Raw genomic sequence first — 20,826 nt, 5'->3', positions numbered from 1 at the left:
TTACCTGTTCCTGGCCAAGTTTCCTGATGGCCAGCCCTTCATTTCTGAGGACTGATACATGGGTGCAGTCTGAGGGTGTTGCATCATGGGATTCTGGGAGGGACCCATTCTTGATGACATCATTGCATTAGGAGGACTAGCCACTCGACCAAAGGTTGGATCTGGGTGTTGTCCCATTGCTTACAAAAATAAAGAAAAAGACAAAATAGCAATGTTCAAATGCCTCCTCCTCAGAATATCAGCTTTCTGTAGTAATTTTATTTAAGGAGGAGTGAAGGGGATGGTAGTGTAAGATATATAGTTTTACAAGATGCTGCCTCCCAGTTATTCTTGAGTCTCACCAAGATAAGGACTTGAGTAATAGGGCTTACTACAGAAAGGCACATGATCTAGAGCCCCTGAAGGTCAGTAGCTTCAATGGGTTTCTTATGTAAAAGGGACTCCATATCACTCTACTCATTTCACTTTCTCCCTCCTTAGAGGGTAGGGAGTTGTCCCCAACATCCTAAAATGCAAGCTCCCCAAAGCTTGACCTGAAGAGGTAATGCACATCACCATAATTAATAATAAATCCAAGTCTCCAAGAAAAAGAACTTAAAGGCCCACCTAATGCATTGCTCTTACTGACTTGACCAAGCCTTCAGAGATCAGAGTTCTACTATACTAGGTCATAAAAAAAAGGGAGGGAGGAGGGCAGTGCCTGTGGCTCAGTGGGTAGGGCACCAGCCTCATATACTGAGGGTGGTGGGTTCAAACCCGGCCCCGGCCAAAATGCAATAAAAAATAGCCAGGCATTGTGGCGGGTGCCTGTAGTCCCAACTACTCGGGAGGCTGAGGCAAGAGAATCTCCTAAGCCCAAGAGCTGGAGGTCTCTGAGTTGTGACGCCACGGCACTCTACCGAGGGCAACAAAATGACACTCTGTCTCCAAAAAAGGGGGGGGAGGGGGAGAACTTTGTAGTGAGTGTTTCATCCAAATTAACAGTATGGGGCCAAAGAAAAACAAGACTTAAACAAATACTCTACTGTGATAGAATACACCTGCCTCAATTACCTGTTCAGCAATTTTTGGTTTTATTTCCTTTTTCTTGTGAAATAAAAAGGAGTGGGCAGTCTTTCTGTTTGCTGTGTGCAAAAGATATAGTGAAGCTTATGTCCTTAGTAATACTACTCTAGGAAAAGAGTATTCTTTTTTTTTTTTTTTTTTTTTTTTTTAGGCAGAGTCTCCCTGCGTTGCCCTCGGTAGAGTACTATGGCATCATAGCTCACAGCAACCTCAAACTCTTAGACTTAAGTGATTCTCTTGCCTCAGTCTCCTGAGTAGCTGGGACTACAGGCACCTGTCACAACGCTCGGCTATTTTTTGGTTGCAGTTGTCATTTTTAAATAGCAGGCCTAGGCCGGGCTCAAACTCACCAGCCTTGGTGTTATGTGGCTGGTACCCTATTCACTGAGCTATGGGCACAAAGCCGAAAAGAGTATTTTCACTGTTGAATTTACCATAACTTGGTGGATATGGAAACTGTTGTGGTGGAGCTTGTGGCATTGCAGGTCCCGCCAAAACCCCATCCATGCTGGGGGAAGCAGTCACATTTGGGGGTGGGCTGAAGGGCTGGGGCTGCTGTTGCTGCTGCTGCTGCTGCTGCTGCTGCTGTTGCTGCTGTTGCTGCTGCTGCTGCTGCATCATCATAGCCATCCTCTGTTGTCGGAAGTGATGACTCAGTAGCTCTCTACTGCGCTGGGCAACCATCTGGGCATTAAGAAAACCCTGCTAATACCCAAGAAAGAAAGCAATTACAATGTATAGTGAGAACCTGCCAGTTTTACGTACACAATACCCCCCACAATGAATTAGTTATCAGAGAGCCAGAAAAACACCCAGTGCCTTTCCATAAAATTAAGGGAAAAGAAAATAGACAATTCTTAGTTGGGCCTTGGTGTGTGTCACACTTTATGGGGGCAAGACATGATTGCAAGAAGGACTTTACCTAACAATTGCAATCAGTGTAACTGGCTTATTGTACCCTCAATGAATCCCCAACAATAAAAAAAAAAAAAAACTAAAAAAAAAAAAAGAAAATAGACAATTCTTTACGATAAAAACTTTCTGGGTACTAGGAGAGAAGGGGAAGCTGAAGAAAGGGGGTCTGGAAATTATTTAAGACTAGGAGACAAAAAAGGACAAGTTATTGAGCCTTAACATAGCTAGAAACATTGCTCAAAATGACAGAAAATTTAGGAATAGTTTGTCTATGGACAAACTTTTCCGAAACTATGAAATAAAACTGTAAGAAAAAGAGTAGAATTCAGAGGATGCTGGGGCAGTAAGGATATGGAACAAGAAGGGGACTCCCCCCGAAAAAAACAAGAGTTATATTCAGACAAGCAGGGAGCTACCTCAAAAGGCTGTATAGTCTCGATAACCCTTCAGAAAGGAGAAGTGGAGCAAGGGTGAAGATGCGTGAAGGTTAGAGACGTGAGAACAAGGAAGTTGATGTGGACTCTACCAGCTGGAGAAGATCATCTCCAAAAGCAAATGTTTATCATCTTTTTGGAGGACATACTAGCTCAGCTTATACAAGATGATATTAAGAAAATATAAATATCAGTACTTCCAAGTGACAAAAGACAGTAAAAATCAGGCATTTACAGTTTTCTTACTTTTAAACAATTATAAACAGTATTTCAAACCAAAGAAGACTGCTATGTAGACATGTGCCTCAAGCACATTAAGCAAACTTTTATTTTTCTTTTAAGACAAAGTCTCACTCTATGCAATGGCATCGTAACAGCTCACAGCAACCTCAAACTCCTAGGCTAACGTGATCCTCTTACCTCAGCCTCCAGAGTAGCTGGGATTACAAGTGCCCACAACCACACCCAGATAATTTTTTTTCTGTTTTTTGGTAGAGATGGAGTCTAGTTCTTGCTCAGGCTAGTGTCAAACTCCTGGTCTCAAATGATTCTCCCACCTCGGCCTCCTAGAGTTCTAGGATTACAGGAATGAGCCATCATGCCCACCCTAAGCAAACTCTTTTTTATATGTATTTATAATCTCAAAACTTTACCCAGTGAGCATGCAGTTTCATAATCCAGTAAGAGAAACATTTACTGATTTATTACTTTAAATTTCTAAAAAGCCAGTGATAGATAGCTATTCTCCCAACATAGCAACTGAAGTGAAAGGAAATGCATTTTAAAAACACTAATCAGGGCTCAGTGGCTGGCGCCCTAGCCGCTGAGCTACAGGCGCGGAGCCCTGATTAGTGTTTTTTAAATGCGCCTGTGGTTCAGCAGCTAGGGCGCCAGCAACATATATCCAGCCCAGGCCTGCCAAATAGCAATGATGACAACTACAACCAAAAAATAGCCGGGCGTTGTGGTGGGCACCTGTAGTCCCAACTACTTGGGAGCCTGAGGCAAGAGAATTGCTTAAGCCCAAGAGTTTGAGGTTGCTGTGAGAGCTGTAATGCCACAGTACTCTACTCAAGGTGACAGCTTAAGACTCTGTCTAAAAAAAAAAAAAAAACACTAGTCAGTGGTTTAATAAAGGAACCTATCTTCTTCTGATTCCTCCTAGTTACCAGCAAGAGAGAAGGAAGAAAAGTATGATGGGGGCCAGTTTCTTACACAAGAAAATTTGAAATTACTTTTATTTGTTGAAAAAACATCTACTGAAAACCAACCACACACCAAGCCCTGTGCTGAGGACACATGTCTTCCTCACCTGGGAGCTCACCTGGGGCTGCATCGCGGGCCTCATCACTGCAGCACCACCAGTGGTGGGGTTTTCCATTTTCATTTCAAGCGCCTGCCGGCTCTGATTCAAAAACTGAAGTGACACGGGTTAGTTAGAATGTGTTAAGTAGAGGGTGTTAATGTGCCCAAAACACCTTTCCAAATCCTTAGCACACGGCATGATGATGCTATCTCCAAATCCATTAACATGGTTAAGTCACATCTAAACTGAAATGGTCCACTCTGACACTAAAAAAGGTTAGTGCTGAAAAATTCTTGGCTAGCATATGAAGCTCTACTGTTTGGCATTGGAAGAAAGAGTAAAAGTACAATTTTACAACCTAATGAATTATCTTCCTAGCACTCTGAGAGGCCAAGGCAAAAGGATCACTTGAACTCAGGAGTTACAGACCAGCCTGAGGAAGAGGGAGATGCTGTATATACTAAAAATACAAAAATTAGCTGGGCAAGTTTTGGCAGGCACCTGCAGATACTCAGGAGGCTGAGGCAGGAGGATCACTTAAATCCAGAAATTTGGGGGTGCTGTGAACTAGGCTGATGCTACAGCACTCTACCCTGGGTGTAAGAGGGAGACTCTATCTCCACCCCCACCAAAAAAAATTATCTTCAATGGGAACTCAAAGGATGCATAAAGTCAAGGTTTCTCTGTGATTATTCAGGCACTTGGGGAAATAGCTGTAACTTGATCAGAATATCACAGAATGACTACTCTGTTACCTTTCCATAAGTAACTTTCAGGGGAAAAAAATAGTAAAAAGTAAGATGAACACATTAACACACCTTTTCTGAGTAACTAAACTGACTTCTAGAAATATTTATGTACTGGACAGACTCTGGCTCATTAATTCTACCACATTTAATAACTCAGCATGCTCAAGACACAAACAGAAATAATTACATTTTAAACATTTGCTGGGCTTAAGGAAACAATGGGAGAACAGAAATATTATCTTAAAATATTAAAACAGAGCTCCAGCTTTTTTGTTTTTAAAGACAGAGTTTCTCCGTAAGGCGCCGGTCCCATATACCGAGGGTGGCGGGTTCAAACCCGGTCCCGGCCAAACTGCAACCAAAAAATAGCCGGGCGTTGTGGCGGGTGCCTGTAGTCCCAGCTACTCCGGAGGCTGAATCACTTAAGCCCAGGATATACCGAGGGTGGCGGGTTCAAACCCGGTCCCGGCCAAACTGCAACCAAAAAATAGCCGGGCGTTGTGGCGGGTGCCTGTAGTCCCAGCTACTCGGGAGGCTGAATCGCTTAAGCCCAGGAGTTGGAGGTTGCTGTGAGCTGTGTGAGGCCACGGCACTCTACTGAGGACGATAAAGTAAGACTCTGTCTCTCCCAAAAAAAAAAAAAAAAAGACAGAGTTTCACTTTGTCACCCTTGGTAGAGTGCCGTGGCGTCACAACTCACAGAAACCTCCAGCTCTGGGGCTTAGGCAATTCTCTTGCCTCAGCCTCCCAAGCAGCTGGGGCTACAGGCGCCCGCCACAACACCCAGCTATTTTTTTATTGCAGTTTGGCCGGGGTCGGGTTTGAACCCGCCACCCTCAATGTATATACGGGGCCAGCACCCTACTCACTGAGCCACAGGACCCACCCCCAGAGCTCCAGTTTTAAACAGCATGTAGAACCAGAGGTTCTGTAGAAAATGCTGAGATCAAGAAGATTTCACTGGTTATAAGTATTAAAGACTTGTAAAAAACAAATATTATCTACAAATTACAAAGAGTACAAAGGAATCAAGAAAACATTTTCCCCCCAAGAGCAATCCTCTGACATTTTTTACTTTTTAACTTCTATAATGGAATATTATAGAAAGGTATCCAATGTCTAACACAACCACTACTTAACAAAGAGCCATCTGTTCAAATAACATCTTACACAGAAATAAAAATGAAAGGAATTTCTTTCCTTGACAAGGGATTGAGAGCCAATGCTAAGAGCTCTGAGGGACATAGCCTGAAAACAATTAAAGAGTGACCAAAGGGAAGGTCACTTCAGGCCAAAGCAGAGCATGTGACTGGTTACCTGCTGGCCCTGCAGCCTCTGCTGAAGCTGCATTCTAAGTTGCTTGGGAGTGTTTGTCCGAGGTCTCATGACGTTGGCCCTCGGGTGCATTCCTTGAAGAGGAAAATTGCCTTGCTGGTTCATTTGATTCATCATGGAATTAAAAGAAGGTGATTGTCCCTGAAGATTAAAACCTCCTTGCATTGGAGGCCCCTGTGTTGGGTAGGTTTGTCCATATAATGGTGCCTTCTGATCCATCATTACTGATGCTTCTTGGCCTTGGAAAGCATCCTGTTTGGGCTCCAAAGCCTGTCCCTTAAAATGAAATACATAAATAGTGAAGTACATCTGTGAAAGCAACAGAAATCATATGCCCTAACAATAATGAAATATACACACACACACACTGCAGAATTGCAAAAGCAAAATCAAGCTTATTGTTTGAAGTTCTATAAGAACACATACTCCTGTGTTCCCAGAACACAGACTACATCTTCATGGCTGTGTCCTACAGCCTAGCAAACTCTCTCACAGACACTCAAATATTTTCTGAACCAAATGTCTATAATGCATTAAATACCTGGAGAAATACTGTTTGTTCCAGCTCTATGCTCAGATTTGTCCCCAACAAAGACTGAGAGCCCCTGAGGGGCTTATTATTGAATGTGCAGACCTGTACCATCACCCTCAGATCTTGAAAGAAAAATAGCCACTACAAAATGTACCTGTTTCAAAAATACAGATTTGTGAATGGCATATTTTCACAAGGCCAGGTATAAGACAGGAACAGAAGATGTTAATACCAGGATGTTCAGATTTACCACTGTAAATTAGTTTTGTTTAACAAAAAAGTTTGTCTTCTCACTGTTCAGTTAAATAGTATAGACAGTTATAAAAATGAGAACTCTTAACGTACAATAAAAATTAGCATTTTCATCAAATAGTATGGTACTTTCACTGAACCATTTATGTAGTTGCCTAAAATGTGACATTTGTACTAAAATAGGTTGCTAGAAATAACACAATCATAACTATATTCTCTAAACTTAATACTGGCATCCATAAATGTAGTGATGTAACACAGTAATTAGGAAGGATAATCATACTGGCATTCTTACAGATGGCTTAAGTAATGTCCATACACATATGCATACACAAGCACATGCAAATACACATTCTCTACTTCCAAGTTAAGGTAACTTACCTGATTTACAAGTTCAGGGATGCCCAAAGCTCTGTCTATTTCTTCCAGGCCTGTGGCATCTGTATTGTTCAGAAGAGTGTGTAGCTGGTCCAACAATGCTCTTTCATCACTCTGGCCTTCCAGGTTAGAAGGAGCCCCAACAAAATCATCCAAGGAATTCCTAAGAAGGGGCCTAGAAAAAGGCTTGTAATCAATTTCAATGGTGCTTTGCTCTTTTAAAAAAAATTAATACGTACTAGATCACAGAAATTACACACAGTATTTTTAAATAAATACTACAAGTATGAATGGCAAACTGAATAGAAGAATGAATGTTATCAATTTACCTACATATTAAAGTGTACAATTTTAAAACTTCACCAGGCCATTTCAGACCACCATATACAGCTGACAACCCCAATCCTACCACCAAAATATAACTGTCAAACTCCAGGTATTTGGGAGATAACAGAGATTTGGGGGAGTGTGGAAAAGATGGGAGAGGGTCCTATTTTCAAGACAAGAACATTTGTGAGTAATAGTTATTTACTTCAAAAATGGGAAAATTAAAGAAAAGGAGAAGGGATAGAAACATTGAGTTACTGATAATTTGAGTCTAGAGAAATGCCAACATAATTTTTTGTTATACTTGGCCCACAGAACTGACACTAGGAAATGTAATACAAAACTCACACACCCACAGCAAGTTGCCACAATTCTCCAACACTAAAAGGGCATGAAGTCAGACTTTATCCTGCCTCAGAAAAGTTTTGTGAACTTGACACTGTTCTATACTAAGTAGAGAAGCATTCTTAATAACTCACATAGTTACATCAGTGTCTACTCAAAAGATCAGTTCATTTTTACTTTACTTAATTTATTGCAGAATTTGGGTTAGAGTTGACATTGACTAAATCAGTTACTAAGCTAAATAAAAATGAAATACAAATTTAATCCATAATTTTTCTTTTACAAAATGTTTTAAAGGTGCTATAGTTCACTTTCACCATCATCATTGAAATATTTTAAATAACTTCAAAAAAGATTCATATAAAACCTTTAAAATATATTTTCTGGAAAACTAAAGCTTACCCTCTGAGTATTTATAAAATCACTAGAAACATGTACTTATCTTGTCAAACTGGTGCTAATTTAACCCCCTTTTCAGTAAGAAACAATCATCTCACAGGCTCTCAAAGGTATTACCACTGAATGGCCCTTACTGTCCTTTACAGCTGAACAGTATAGTTCTATCTCCTCCCTGTCCTGTGAATGACACTGTCAGCTGCCTCAGCCATGTCTTTACACAATTATCTGAGAAACAACCAGATGGTAACCAAGTAACCCAATTATAGGGAATGTCTCTCGATCTCTTTCAGGTTTGTTCCTAACCTCTGACTTTTTCCTAAATAACATAATGCTAAAATTTTATACAGTCACAAGACACCCCACCTATTTTGAGTCCCATGAGCAACTTGTTCCATGGACAACATGCCCTCTGGCCAGGAACCTGGTTGGTTAGATGCTGCTGCTTGGCCATAGAGATTGACTCCCATTCCCATGGGAACCTCGCCAGGCCCTGGAGGGAAAAAAAAAACCGTTTTCAAATAAACCAACAGCAAAAAGATACTCTAAAACACATATTTTCATTTTTTATGAAGGGAACCCTTACTCATTTGAAGCATCTGCTGCTGCTGCTGTTGTGACACTGGTCTTGCACCTGGTATGCTGTTAGACCGAAGAGGCAATGTGGACATAGAGCCACCCATTGTCGGTCTAGGTAAAGAAGCATTATAATCTACTCCTGGTCGTCCCATGGAGTTTGAATTGATAGGTTCCATTCTACTGGCCTTTGAGTTTGGTAAGCTCCCCCAGTCTCCTGAGGAAGGAGTCTGATTCATAGTCACATTTCTATTTGGTCCACCTAAAATAGATAGAAATGATAAGGCTTTTTCCACATTATATTAAAATTCTTACATAGGTACAGCCATTACACAACATTGCCATGAACAAAAGAACACTTCGTCAACAAAGGAATAGGGCTGGCCAACGGTGGCAACAGTTTCAATAGGCCACTATTCCACATATTACAGATGAGAAAATATCTTAGACCAAAAGACTCCTTAAAAGTTAAATAAGCAAAACATAAAATAAATTAAAGATACTCATGGAGGGCGGCGCCTGTGGCTCAAAAGGGTAGGGGGCCAGTCCCATATGCCGGAAGTGGTTGAGTTCAAACCCAGCCCTGGCCAATAAAGATACTCATGGAAGAATTATTAATATAATTCAAGAATCTATTACTTACTCCCAATTATTTAACTGGTTTTAAGTACTGTTTTTTGCTATCTACAATGTGCTCCCAAATATAATGTGATCTTGTATATAATGCATGCCCATTTGGGGGCCCAAATGTTCAGGAAAAAATCCTTCATTTTAATTTTTTAATTCAAATTTTTGTTTATATTTAGGTACTTGTTCTCCTGTATTATAGGGATTAGCATTCATTTAACGTATTATGGTACAAGAAATATTTTGTACCAGTAACAAATTTACAACATTTATGCATATAGAACACCAACAGCTCTTTATCACTGCCAGCATCAGAAGTATCATCTTGTTTAATTTCTACATTACCAGTGTCTTCTGAAGAGTCACTATCCTCATCCCCATAAATTTCATTTTCCCCAGTTCTATCCATAGCATTACCGGATGCCGCATTTTCTAAATGATTTCACGACCACCTCCTTCTTGACACCATTCCACAATCCTAGGATGCAATCACAAACCTGGGTGATGGATGCTTCTTTGATTCTGCTTGCAGGTGTTAAATCATTACCAGCTGACTGCATCCATGACATCCACTCTTTCTTCATTAGGCTTGCTCAAGAGGATGCTATGGGCTAGTTAGCTCACCAGGTATCAAAATAACAGCACAGTGGGTTTTCAAGTGCACTGCAATTGCTTTTGCACTTTGTGTAACATGGGCTTTGAAGTGATCAAAAATAAGCAACACTTTTTTTTTAAGTAATTCTCCAGGTCTTCTGACCAGACCTTTTTTTTTTCTTGAGACAGAGCCTCAAGCTGTCACCCTGGTTAGTGTGCTGTGGCATCACAGCTCACAGCAACCTCCAAATCCCGGGCTTAAGCGATTCTCCTGCCTCTGCCTCCCAAGTAGCTGGGACTATAGACGCCCGCCACAACGCCCTGCTATTGTTTTGGTTGCAGCCATGACTGTTGTTTGGCGGGCCGGGGCTGGATTCGAACCTGCCAGCTCAGGTGTACGTGGCTGGCGCCTTAGCCGCTTAAGCCACAGGTGCCGAGCCCAGACTTTTTTTTTTTTTTTTTTAGAGTGTGTCTCACTTTATCACCATCGGTAGAGTGCTGTAGTGTCACAGCTCACAGCAACCTCCAACTCCTGCGCTTAGGCAATTCTCCTGCCTCAGCCTCCCGAGTAGCTGGGACTATAGGTGCCCGCCACAAAGCACAACTATTTTTTGTTGCTGCAGTTTGGCCAGGGCCGGGTTCAAACCTGCCACCCTCGGTATATGGGGCCGGCGCTCTATCCACTGAGCCACACCCGCCTAGTGAACGGACTTTGTTAAACCAAATTCTCACGCCTTCTTCATTCATCCATGTTTTTTCATGCAGGTGGACAGTAACTCCACTTTGGAATCTTTTCTTCTAAAGATGATCATAAGTGGTAGCTTTGTCCCATTTACCCAACAGACTAGAATAAGAGCAAAAAGTGTTTTCTCATGTCCACTAGCTTACTAACCACAGCGATGCTCCTTTAATATCCACAGTTCTGTTAGATAGTACAATGTGAGTAGAACTTCATCCATATTGGTGATTTGGGACAGCTCAAAGTTGTAAATCTTTTGAAGACTGATAATACATAAGGTCTGACAATTAAGTTCACAAACTTACCACCGTGTGCTTACAATGACAGAACTGTACAAACTCAGTAAGATTTTATAATCTGGTATATCAGTGTCTCACAGCTGTGGTCTTGTCAATGTGTGGTGCTGTCTGGCTGAGTAGTGTTCATTATTGTTGAGTGTTTTTGTGTGCCATCATGAGAATGTCTGAGCTTGAATTAGAGCAACCATCATTAAATTTCTTGGCAAGAGTGGAAGTGAAATCAAGGACATTAGTCCAAGTTTATGGGGATAATGCCATGAAGAAAATGACAATGTACAAACAGATTGAACATTTTTCTAAGGGGAGAGAAAGCATCACTGATAAAGATAGGTCAGGGTGGCAGTAACAGTTTTGCAGAACTTCGTAAAAATCATCAGCAGACTGTGAGAAGCACATTGGACCAAGTAAATATTGATAGAGAAACAGGAAAAATTGAACTGAGAATCTTCACATGAGAAAGGCATGGCTCTTGCATCGTGATAATTATTACCAGCTCACAAGACAATGTGAGGGAGTTTTCAACCCATAAACAAATAACTGTATTGGTTGGCTCAGCACCTGTAGCTCAGCAGCTAGGACGTCAGCCACATACACCACAGCTGGCAGGTTCAAATCCAGCCCGGGCCTGCCAAACAACAACTACAACCAAAAAATAGCCAAGCATTGTGGCAGGCACCTGTAGTCCCAGTATTGGGAGGCTGAGGTAAGAGAATCACTTAAGCCGAAGAGTTTGAGGTTGCTGTGAACTGTGATGCCACGGCACTCTACCCAGGGTGACAGCTTGAGACTGTGCTTCAAAAAAAAGAAGAAGAAGAAGAAGAAAGAAAGAAAGAAACAAAGACATTTTGATGACATTTGGGATATCGAGGGTAACATATGACAACGATGATGGCCATTCCAGATAAAGAATTCCAAAATTGCATTGAAGGGTAGACTAGGAGCTGGCATTTGTGCACAGCTTCCCAAGGGGAGAACTTAGAAGGGTAACCATAGTGATACTCAGCAATGAGATCCATAGCACTTTTTCTAGGATAAGTTTATGAACTTAATTGTCTTATTGCATAAGAATAAAATTCCAAAACTTGATTCACATAAGCTAGGGGAAGTTTTGTTCATGTCTTCATGCTCAAACTTTCTGTATTCATAAAGTTAAAGCATTATTTAGATGTCCCAGAGAAATCATTGATTTTTTTCCTCATGCAATCCATTTACCTTCTTCTTCTTTTTTCTTCTGAAATATAGTCTCACTTTACTGCCCAGACAGAGTGTTGTGGCAGCCAAGCAGCTCAGATCAATCTCAAACTCCTGGTTCAAGCACTCCTCCTGCCTCAGGTACCCACAACACCCAGCTAATTGTTCTATTTTTAGTAGAAAAATTACTCACATTGGTCTTCAACTCCTAAGCTCAAGTGATCCTCTCACCTCTGCCTCCCAGAGTGCTAGGATTATAGGCAAGAGCCCCCACCCCCAGCCATTTTTACCCTCTTCTTGTATGTACGTGTTAGAAACAGAGATCCCAGTTTGACGCTGCTCCAGAATCCAGGTCTTCACCTCCTGCTCCACCTCTGGCCACTTTGGAGGGTTCCCTCACATTGCCTTCTCTGGTGGCATTTTCCCCCTTTTGCCTCCACAATCTGAGGACACTTTCCATGGAAGGAGGTCCAAAGTGTCTCTAAGCAGCTGTTAGCTTGAAGCTTGCAGTGTATGAAAATCTTTAACATTTTCCAAACAAGTTTCCAATAATTTCTATAAAAATATCAGCTAGATTGCTAGCTCACACTTGAAGTGTATGAAGAGAAATATGTTGCTCTTTTTTGGCCAAAAATGTTTCCTTTGCAAGTATATCATAAGTTCAACAAAACCAATTACTATATTCCATGGTATTACTTTACACACAGATGTCATTACTGCTTTCTAGAGTTACACTTTGAACACATAAGTGTAAATAAAAGAATTTAAAACATTTTTTATAAATACAGAATTAGTACTACCTATATATAATGCACATCCTTATTTTTCCTCAAAAAATTGGGCAAAAATGTGTTTATTATACAAAGCAAAATACAGTACCTTAAATTTGTCTCAAAAGAAATTATCAGAAATACTAATTAGAAATAACATACCCATATTGTTGCCATAATTTTCCTGACTATCCATCATTCTTGGATTCCCACCCAACGTGGGTTGCTTTGGTAACATGGGGAAAGCACTAATGGTCTTTACTGGAGGACTTGAGCCAACAGAAACAGGGCTATCTAGAGACACTGCTCGGTTATATGCAGGACGAATGGACTGCACAGACTGTGGGCTTCTCAAACCTGCTAAAGACACAGAGGCATAATATGTAAATACCCACTGATGATTCAATCCCCTCCCCAGAGTGTCTTTATTTACAAAATAGAAACTAAGAAAAACAACAAACAAAAGACTCATATTCCAAATAATGTACAAAAAATAATCTTAGTCTGGGCCAAAGTACTAGGCACTCCTCTGCAGCCTGATATGATCATTAACATTCTGAAAAATTTACCACTGTTTCAAACTCATGAAAGGTTCCTCCATATATGTATATATTAAGGATGTTTATTATAATTTTACAATAAATAAAACCAGATAGAGCAGTGCCTGTGGCTCAGTGGGTACGGCGTCAGCCCCATAGACTGAGGGTGGTGTGTTTAAACCCGGCCCCAGCCAAACTGCAACCAAAATAAATAACAGTGTTGTGGTGGGCGCCTGTAGTCCCAGCTACTAGAGAGGCTGAGGCAAAAGAATCACCTAAGCCCAGCAGTTGGAGGTTGCTGTGAGCTGTGATGCCACACCACTCTACCAAGGGCAATAAAGTGAGACTCTATCTCTAAAAAAATAAAAAATAAAATAAAATAAAAATGACCAGCTAAACTGTTTTCTGGTCAAAATGAAACATATAATCTCCTCCCAACCTTTTTTCTTTTCTTTCTCCAATTCATTTGATTTATATGACTATCTATTTCATATGGGTTTAGGAAATAGTGCCACTGAAAATGAATAACCACCATTTTGAATAATTATAAATTACTTCTTTTCAATTGATACACACAATATATCCTCGTAAAGCTGATGAATGAGTAAAACAGACAGCAAAAGGAAAGAGGTTAGATAAGAACTAACAAACACCACACAAGGAAACTCTTGTGATTAAATGAAGAGATTCCATCAGCTTTGTTAGCCTATTAACCCAATTCTTGGTGGCTAAGAAAATACACGCCGTAGTACCTGCTATTCCTCTGGAATAATCAAAGATGAACGTTTTCCTATAAGGGCCATGATTACTGGTGTATTAGCTGGAACTGGAGAATTCTACATACATTATAAATTAGTATAGGAAAGTGAAAGGCACAGCCTATGTTCTAAAGATACAAAAGCTAGTCCTATCTGGTCTTAGCATAAGAGTGAAGAAAAGTTTCGAAGGCAGCAGGAACAAATGTAGTTTTTTCTTACCCAGAGAATGAGCTCCTTGAAATATTTGTTGCTTGGTCCCCAGATGACTACCATTTGTGGATATGGAATTATTGTAAAAGTCAGAACTAGTCAGGTCACCAAGAATAGCATCTAGATTATCCAAGTCTCCAGATCCCTACAAGTAAAATTTTAAAACTTAACCTGTGTACATAACTAGATAGACAGGTATAAATATATTCATTAGAAGAAAATATATAGGCTCAGCGCCTATAGCACAGTGGTTATGGCACTGAACAAATGCACCGAGGCTGGCGGGTTCAAACTCAGCTCAAGCCTGCTAAAACAACAATGACAACCGCAACAAAAAATAGCCAGGCGTTGTGGCGGGTGCCTGTAGTCCCAGCTACTTGGGAGGCTAAGGCAAGAGAATCGCTTGAGCCCAAGAGTTTGAGGTTGCTGTGAGCTGTGAGGCCACGGCACTCTACCAAGGACGACATAATGAAGCTCTTGTCTCAAAAAAAAGAAAAACAATTTATATATACACACACACACACACATATATATATAAACGGGTAATGGTGAAATACAATAATTATCTGAAATGATAATGCCCAGCTTAAAGGCAGAGTTATTATAACACCTCCCCACCCACCATCCCTCATCTGTCTTCTTAAAAGAACAGTTTAAACTACTGAGATTAAATCACTGGATTTAGTCCTTTGAAAGAGGCTTTTTAAAAATTTAGACTAGACATTTAATTCTCAAGCTGTAGGATATTTTCAAGCTAACATCAGTCACAAGCAACGCATTGACAGGTGCCTGCGTATACGCATACCTTCATAAAACAAATGTGACAAGCTGATGTTCAACAAAATATTCATGGGCAGTCTCTAAAAGGGGCTTTGGGACTGGGCACAGTGGCTCATGCCTGTGATCCTAGCAGTCTGGGAAACCAAGGCAGGAGGACTGCTTGAGCTCAGAGTTGAGAGCAGCCTGAACAACACTGAGACCTCATCTCTACTAAAAACAGAAAAAAATTAGCCAGGCATCATGGTAGGTGTTGGTAGTCCCAGTTACTTGGGAGGCTGAAGCAGGAAGACCACTTGAGTTCAAGAGCATGAGGTTGGAGTGCACTATGATGATGCCACTGCCCCAGCCCAGGTAACAGAGCAAGACTCAAACTGGGGGCACTGGGAGGTGGGGTGCACACAGGGTCAAAAAATTATCAAACACTTGAAGAAACAAAGTTAAGCCCAGGTTTCAACTTCCAAGACTTCTCTAAACCTTTCATTTACTTACGTGCATATATCATCTAGAACAGTGTTTCTCAAGCATTTTGAAAAATACTTATATACAATGCCATCTTGTACATGAAACTTGATTTGTAGGTAAAAATCAAAATTATATTGCTTAATTCAAGAGTTTTTCCCTGATTACTTCCACCATATCCTTAACAATCCAATCCGTTCACTCCAGCAATAAACACCTCCATGAAAAAAAATTCACATTATTACCAAACAACTGCAGTCACATTTTAAAATATCTGATATTTCCAAACTGCATCATAATATAATTTGCTGATACCCAAAGAATAAAAAAAACTTAAGACTTAGAACTTTTATTAATAAACCTAAAATGAAAGATAGTAATTTGTATATAACACATTATCTAACATGTTATCTAAGAAATGAAATAAAGAAACACAGTGACTAAGATGGAATACGCAGAAAACAAATTACCTCTTCACTGGTTTCTGTCTTAACTTTAGGGTCTTTGTCTTGATTTGAGCTAGGAATGGTGGAGCTGTTGCACTGACCCATTTTATTATCCATTCCTTCTACTTGGGGCTGTAGTTCTTTAGAAAGCGTATCACTGGGATCATCCCTGTCCAGTAGATATCTAAGAAGTGCATTATTCTCCTTTTTCTTAGGACTTAGCTGCTCCTGCTTGACATTTCCTTCCCCACAAGAAGCTGTACTGCTAGTGTCTTTCCCAGTGGCCTCTGCAGTGATCTTTGCTACTTCAGCGGGCGAATTCCCATTCTGTAGCAACTTGTGCAAAATTCGGTGCTTCTCTTGCAAGAGTGACCCATGAACATTGGATGTAGACGACACTCCTCCAGATGTGGAGGAAGAGACTCCAGAGGGGCTGGTAACGCTAATGGAAGAGTCTTTACAACTTGAATCCAGCGGGGAGTTTGTTAAGGATGAATGACCCCGGTCATCAGAAGAACAGGTAAGTAACTGTAGTAATTTTTTGTGACCTTTGCTCTCCAAAGGACCCCTTTGATTCTCTGAACCTTCAACACTGCTCTCCTTGCTTTCTTTGTCACTGAGGTGATCTCTGTTATTTGCCTGACACATTGAACTCTCCACTGGATTTTGGTCACAATACAAGCCTAGGGGACTCTTAGAATCTTGACTGCTTACTTTACCCGGTTGAGTTATATTCATATTGGGAGAGTTATCCAATTTGGGGCCTGGTGACGACAAAGTAGATAAAAGAGAAGTCCCCACGCCTTCACTGATGGCTTGCAGGGCACTGAGCGAGCTGCTGGAAAAGTTGTGGCTCCCAGTATTACCAGAAGATCCCATGGGTGAATGCACACCTAAATTTGCAAAAAAGGTAGGAAAAGAATTAGACTACCAGACACCATAATAAAAAATCACTTATTTCTTCAAAGTTTCTATTATCAAGCAAATTAGCTTCGAAAGAATCACAGTGAGATAAGAATTACTTTTTTAGGAAAAAACAGAAAAGAAAATGCCAACATAAATACCTGCAGGAGAAAACTGATGTGAAGCCATCTTTGGACTCCCTCGATTACGAGGAGAAATCATGATATTCTGCTGGCTGGAGCCAAGACTGGGACTCCCATGTGGGGGGCTACTCATGCTGAGCCCATAGCTGTTGTTCTGGTATGAAGGTGGTGACTGCATGCCTGGCCCAGGAGTCAGTGAAACTATGTTACTGGAACCCCCAAACCTAGCTCCACTCATTTGCCCTATGGTACTAGGATCTGCCATGCCACAGGCCCTGTTGTTCAGCATCTGTAAGCTCTGGTTCGGCAACACGTTCATGCCACCTACTGAATTATTGCATCCAGCTCCAGGAGGTCTAATGCCTTGTCCAATGGAACTTGGGTTTGGTCTATACCCATTCTGTTCTCTGCAAAAAAAAAAAAAAAAAAATCAAACTCTTCCTTAAAAAGTACAAACATGCATTAAACTCTGAATCAGATCTTTAAAAAAGAAAAAAAAAGATGAAGTAATTACCTAGGAACTCACCTTCTTAGATGTCATTCCAATACCTAGTGACAATTCCAACCTAGATACTGATCAACTGCTAACCTCAAAACATTTTTTTAATAAGCCACAGAAACTAAATGAGTAATACAACCACAACACTGTGAGGGACCGACATGAATGTTAAAAGGAATCTTTGCCAAACTTTACCAGAGCTACCACATATCTAGGGATTAACCTGGAGGTACCTGCAAATTACTCAAGATAATTAATGGGTGAATATCCTTCATGAGTTCCCTATTTACCATTACCAACACCAACGGTAACTATTTTCTTTTTCTTTTTTTTTTTTGGTGTTTAAAAAAAAAAAAAAAAGATAGACAGGGTCTAGCTCTATCACCCAGGCTGAAGTGCAGCAGTACAATCACACCCACTGCAGCCTCGAACTCCTGGGCTCAAGCTACCCTCCTGCCTCAGTCTCCTGAGTAGCTAGGAACACAGAATGCACTGCCATTCCCAGCTAATTGGTTTAGTTTTTCATAGAGATGGGGGTCTTCCTATGTTGCTCAGGCTGGTCTTGAATTCCTCAAGTAGTGTTCTTGCCTCAGACTGTCAAATTGCTGGGAATACAGTTGTGAGCCAATGCACCTAGCCACCATTCTTTATTATTGAAGAGTACATTCATGTTTTGTTTTGTTTTTTTGAGACAGAGCCTCAAGCTGTCACACTGGATAGAGTGCTGTTGCATCACAGCTCACAGCAACCTCAAACTCCTGGGCTCAAGCAAGTCTCCTGCCTCCGCCTCCCAAGTAGCTGGGACTACTGGCACCCGCCACGACGCCTGGCTATTTTTTGGTTGCAGCCATCATTGTTGTTTGGTGGGCCCGGGCTGGATTCAAACCTGCCGGCTCAAGTGTATGTGGCTGGCGCCTTAGCCGCTTGAGCCACAGGCGCGGCCTACCTTATTGTTTTAAATATCCCTATAGCAATACATCATTAGAAATAAACAGTAACAGATAATCAGATTTATATGCTCTGTTATCCACTAGCCCTCCCATCTCCCAGATTTCTCATAAATATTTATTTAATAAATACTCATTTCCACATAAAGGAAAGCACATCACAATCCTGGATCTACTTCCTTACTTTTGTTCTCATTAAATCCCTTTTAAGGGCTTTGTTTATGTAAGCTTTTCTTTTGTTTTCATTTTTCTTCCTTTAATAATAAATCATTTTGAGAACACGGTTAACATGAAAATATACAGTAACCTATCATTACCTCTGAAGAAAGTGAGTTGAGACAAAGCCATGACGATCATTTGTTACAGGATTTCGGAAAAGTTTACTTTTTGTTTGTGCAGCCACTATAGTTCCATCAGCTAATGAGAATCGATACACTGGGGTTTCTGCATGGCCATGGATATAAGCTGTTGAAGAAAATATCCCATTACTAGTAACTGCCATCAGCAAAACAGATACATACAGGAAAGGAGAGGAAAGAGATACACTTCAAGCATAACATTCTTTTTTAAATCCAGTAAAGATTAGACCTGCACCAAAATTACGAACAGGCTAAAATAAGCACATTCAGGAATCATATTCCTACTCCACAGCAACAGAACTACAGTCACGTGTATAGTTAGTGCTATACAGCATGTCAAACACGACCACAAACAAAATCAAGAATCGACACCAAAGCCATGTGTGGTACTACATGCCTGTAGTTCCAGCTACTTAGGAGGTCAAGGTGGGAGGATTGCTTAAGTCCAGGAGCTTGAGTCCAGACTGGGCAACATAGCAAGACCCCGTATCTAAAAATAAAAAAATATAAAAGAACCAACCCCCAAATTCTTTACCTTCTTGATAGTGACGTTTCTGGGACCACGACTGCCCATCATTAAGACTAAAAAATCTCTGAATACACCTTCGGATTATATCTTCAAAGCCAGGCCTCATGGATGATCTCAGTGAATTTGTATCTATATTGACAACCTTTCCTAGTAAATAAAAAAACAGAAATTTAATGCAGCCCACAAGTATTTACTGGCTGCCTGCATATGGCTTAGCATTGAAAAATTAAATAAAAGATACTAAATCTTTGCTCTAACTTCTCTAACTCAAATTTCTATTAAGAACTTTTCTCCTTAAGGACATAGCCTTCCCTGGAAGATTCTCTTATATTTACAAGTTCTGCAGTATGGTCTAATAATATATTTGGTCTTTGTCCAGGTTCCTAGCACAGACCCCTACCTAAAACCCAAGGAATTTCCTGAGTAAAAAAGTACCTTTTATTAATAGTTATTCCTAAAAAGCCCTTTATGAAAACACCTGCATGTATACTAATGAGGTTACTTAGGGTGGGGCTTCTAGGTCATATCAGGTTAGGGCTGGCCACCACAAAGATGCAGTGATAAAAGGATTTCAACTATCAGCCCCACCGCCAGAGCCAGGGGGAGCAGTGCCTGGAGATTAAACTCTTAACACATCAAGGTGCTAGGAGGGCTGAAGTCTGGAGAGGGCACATAAATTCTAAGTCCCATACCCGCCTCCCAATACCATGGCCTATACACCTCTTACACCTGGCTGTTCCCAAATTGTACCGTCCATAATAAACCAATACACACGAGTAAAGTGTTTGCATGATTTAGTCATTCCAACAAACCAGCAAATGGGGGGGGTGGGGGGTGGTTTTATAAGATTGCCTGTTTTATAGCCAGTAGGCTCAGACTTGCAATTGGCATCTAAATTGCAGGCAGTTTTATAGAACTGAGCCATTAAATTTGTAGCATCTAATGCTAACTCTAGGGATACAGTGTCAGAACTAAAATTGTAGGACACCAGCTTATGTCAGAGAACTGATCAGTATAGAAAGAAATCCACACATCTGGTGTCAAGAAGTGTCAGTGACTGCAGAGAAAGTGTTTTCCCAGATGTAGTACAGGCTATGACTGTGGCACACAACTTTTTACTTTCTGAACATACAGAATACAACATGTCCAGATAACCTTAAGCTCATTTTCTTTTTTTTTTTTTTGTGGTTTTTGGCCAGGGCTAGGTTTGAACCCGCCACCTCCGGCATATGGGACCGGCGCCCTACTCCTTGAGCCACAGGCGCCGCCCTCATTTTCATTTAAAGGAAAAAAAATAAGACCAAGGAGTAAAATTGTTCATCTGAAGATATCTTGTCCCTGCAAATATGAAGGAAGAAAAAAATACTTGCCTGAACAACTGATAGGGAAAATTTTTTGAGACGTGATCACATTTTTGTACACTT

At 40.7% G+C, this 20,826-nt stretch overlaps 1 protein-coding gene across 16 annotated transcripts in view; it reads right to left on the bottom strand.

The window, feature by feature from the left end:
• NCOA3 (nuclear receptor coactivator 3) overlaps positions 1-20,826 on the bottom strand; it is a 130,731-nt gene that overhangs the window by 4,283 nt on the left and 105,622 nt on the right. For 6 of the 16 annotated variants that reach the window (XM_053574324.1, XM_053574321.1, XM_053574320.1 and 3 more), the window contains 13 exons: positions 19,409-19,549; positions 18,832-18,979; positions 17,087-17,475; positions 16,047-16,915; positions 14,347-14,482; positions 12,993-13,190; positions 8,621-8,872; positions 8,401-8,527; positions 6,970-7,141; positions 5,787-6,080; positions 3,727-3,831; positions 1,500-1,770; positions 5-179 (listed from right to left, as the gene is read on the bottom strand). In XM_053574324.1, the coding sequence (XP_053430299.1) occupies positions 5-179; positions 1,500-1,770; positions 3,727-3,831; positions 5,787-6,080; positions 6,970-7,141; positions 8,401-8,527; positions 8,621-8,872; positions 12,993-13,190; positions 14,347-14,482; positions 16,047-16,915; positions 17,087-17,475; positions 18,832-18,979; positions 19,409-19,549 (3,277 nt within the window). The remainder of the gene's footprint in view (positions 1-4; positions 180-1,499; positions 1,771-3,726; positions 3,832-5,786; positions 6,081-6,969; positions 7,142-8,400; positions 8,528-8,620; positions 8,873-12,992; positions 13,191-14,346; positions 14,483-16,046; positions 16,916-17,086; positions 17,476-18,831; positions 18,980-19,408; positions 19,550-20,826) is intronic. The other 10 variants (XM_053574328.1, XM_053574330.1, XM_053574332.1 and 7 more) reach the window with 10 other exon arrangements.

Source organism: Nycticebus coucang, chromosome 21 (assembly GCF_027406575.1).
Source record: "Nycticebus coucang isolate mNycCou1 chromosome 21, mNycCou1.pri, whole genome shotgun sequence".
Taxonomy (NCBI): Eukaryota; Metazoa; Chordata; class Mammalia; order Primates; family Lorisidae; genus Nycticebus; species Nycticebus coucang.
The sequence above is the reverse complement of the archived record's forward strand: the minus strand, read 5'-3'. Positions and strand labels throughout refer to the sequence as shown.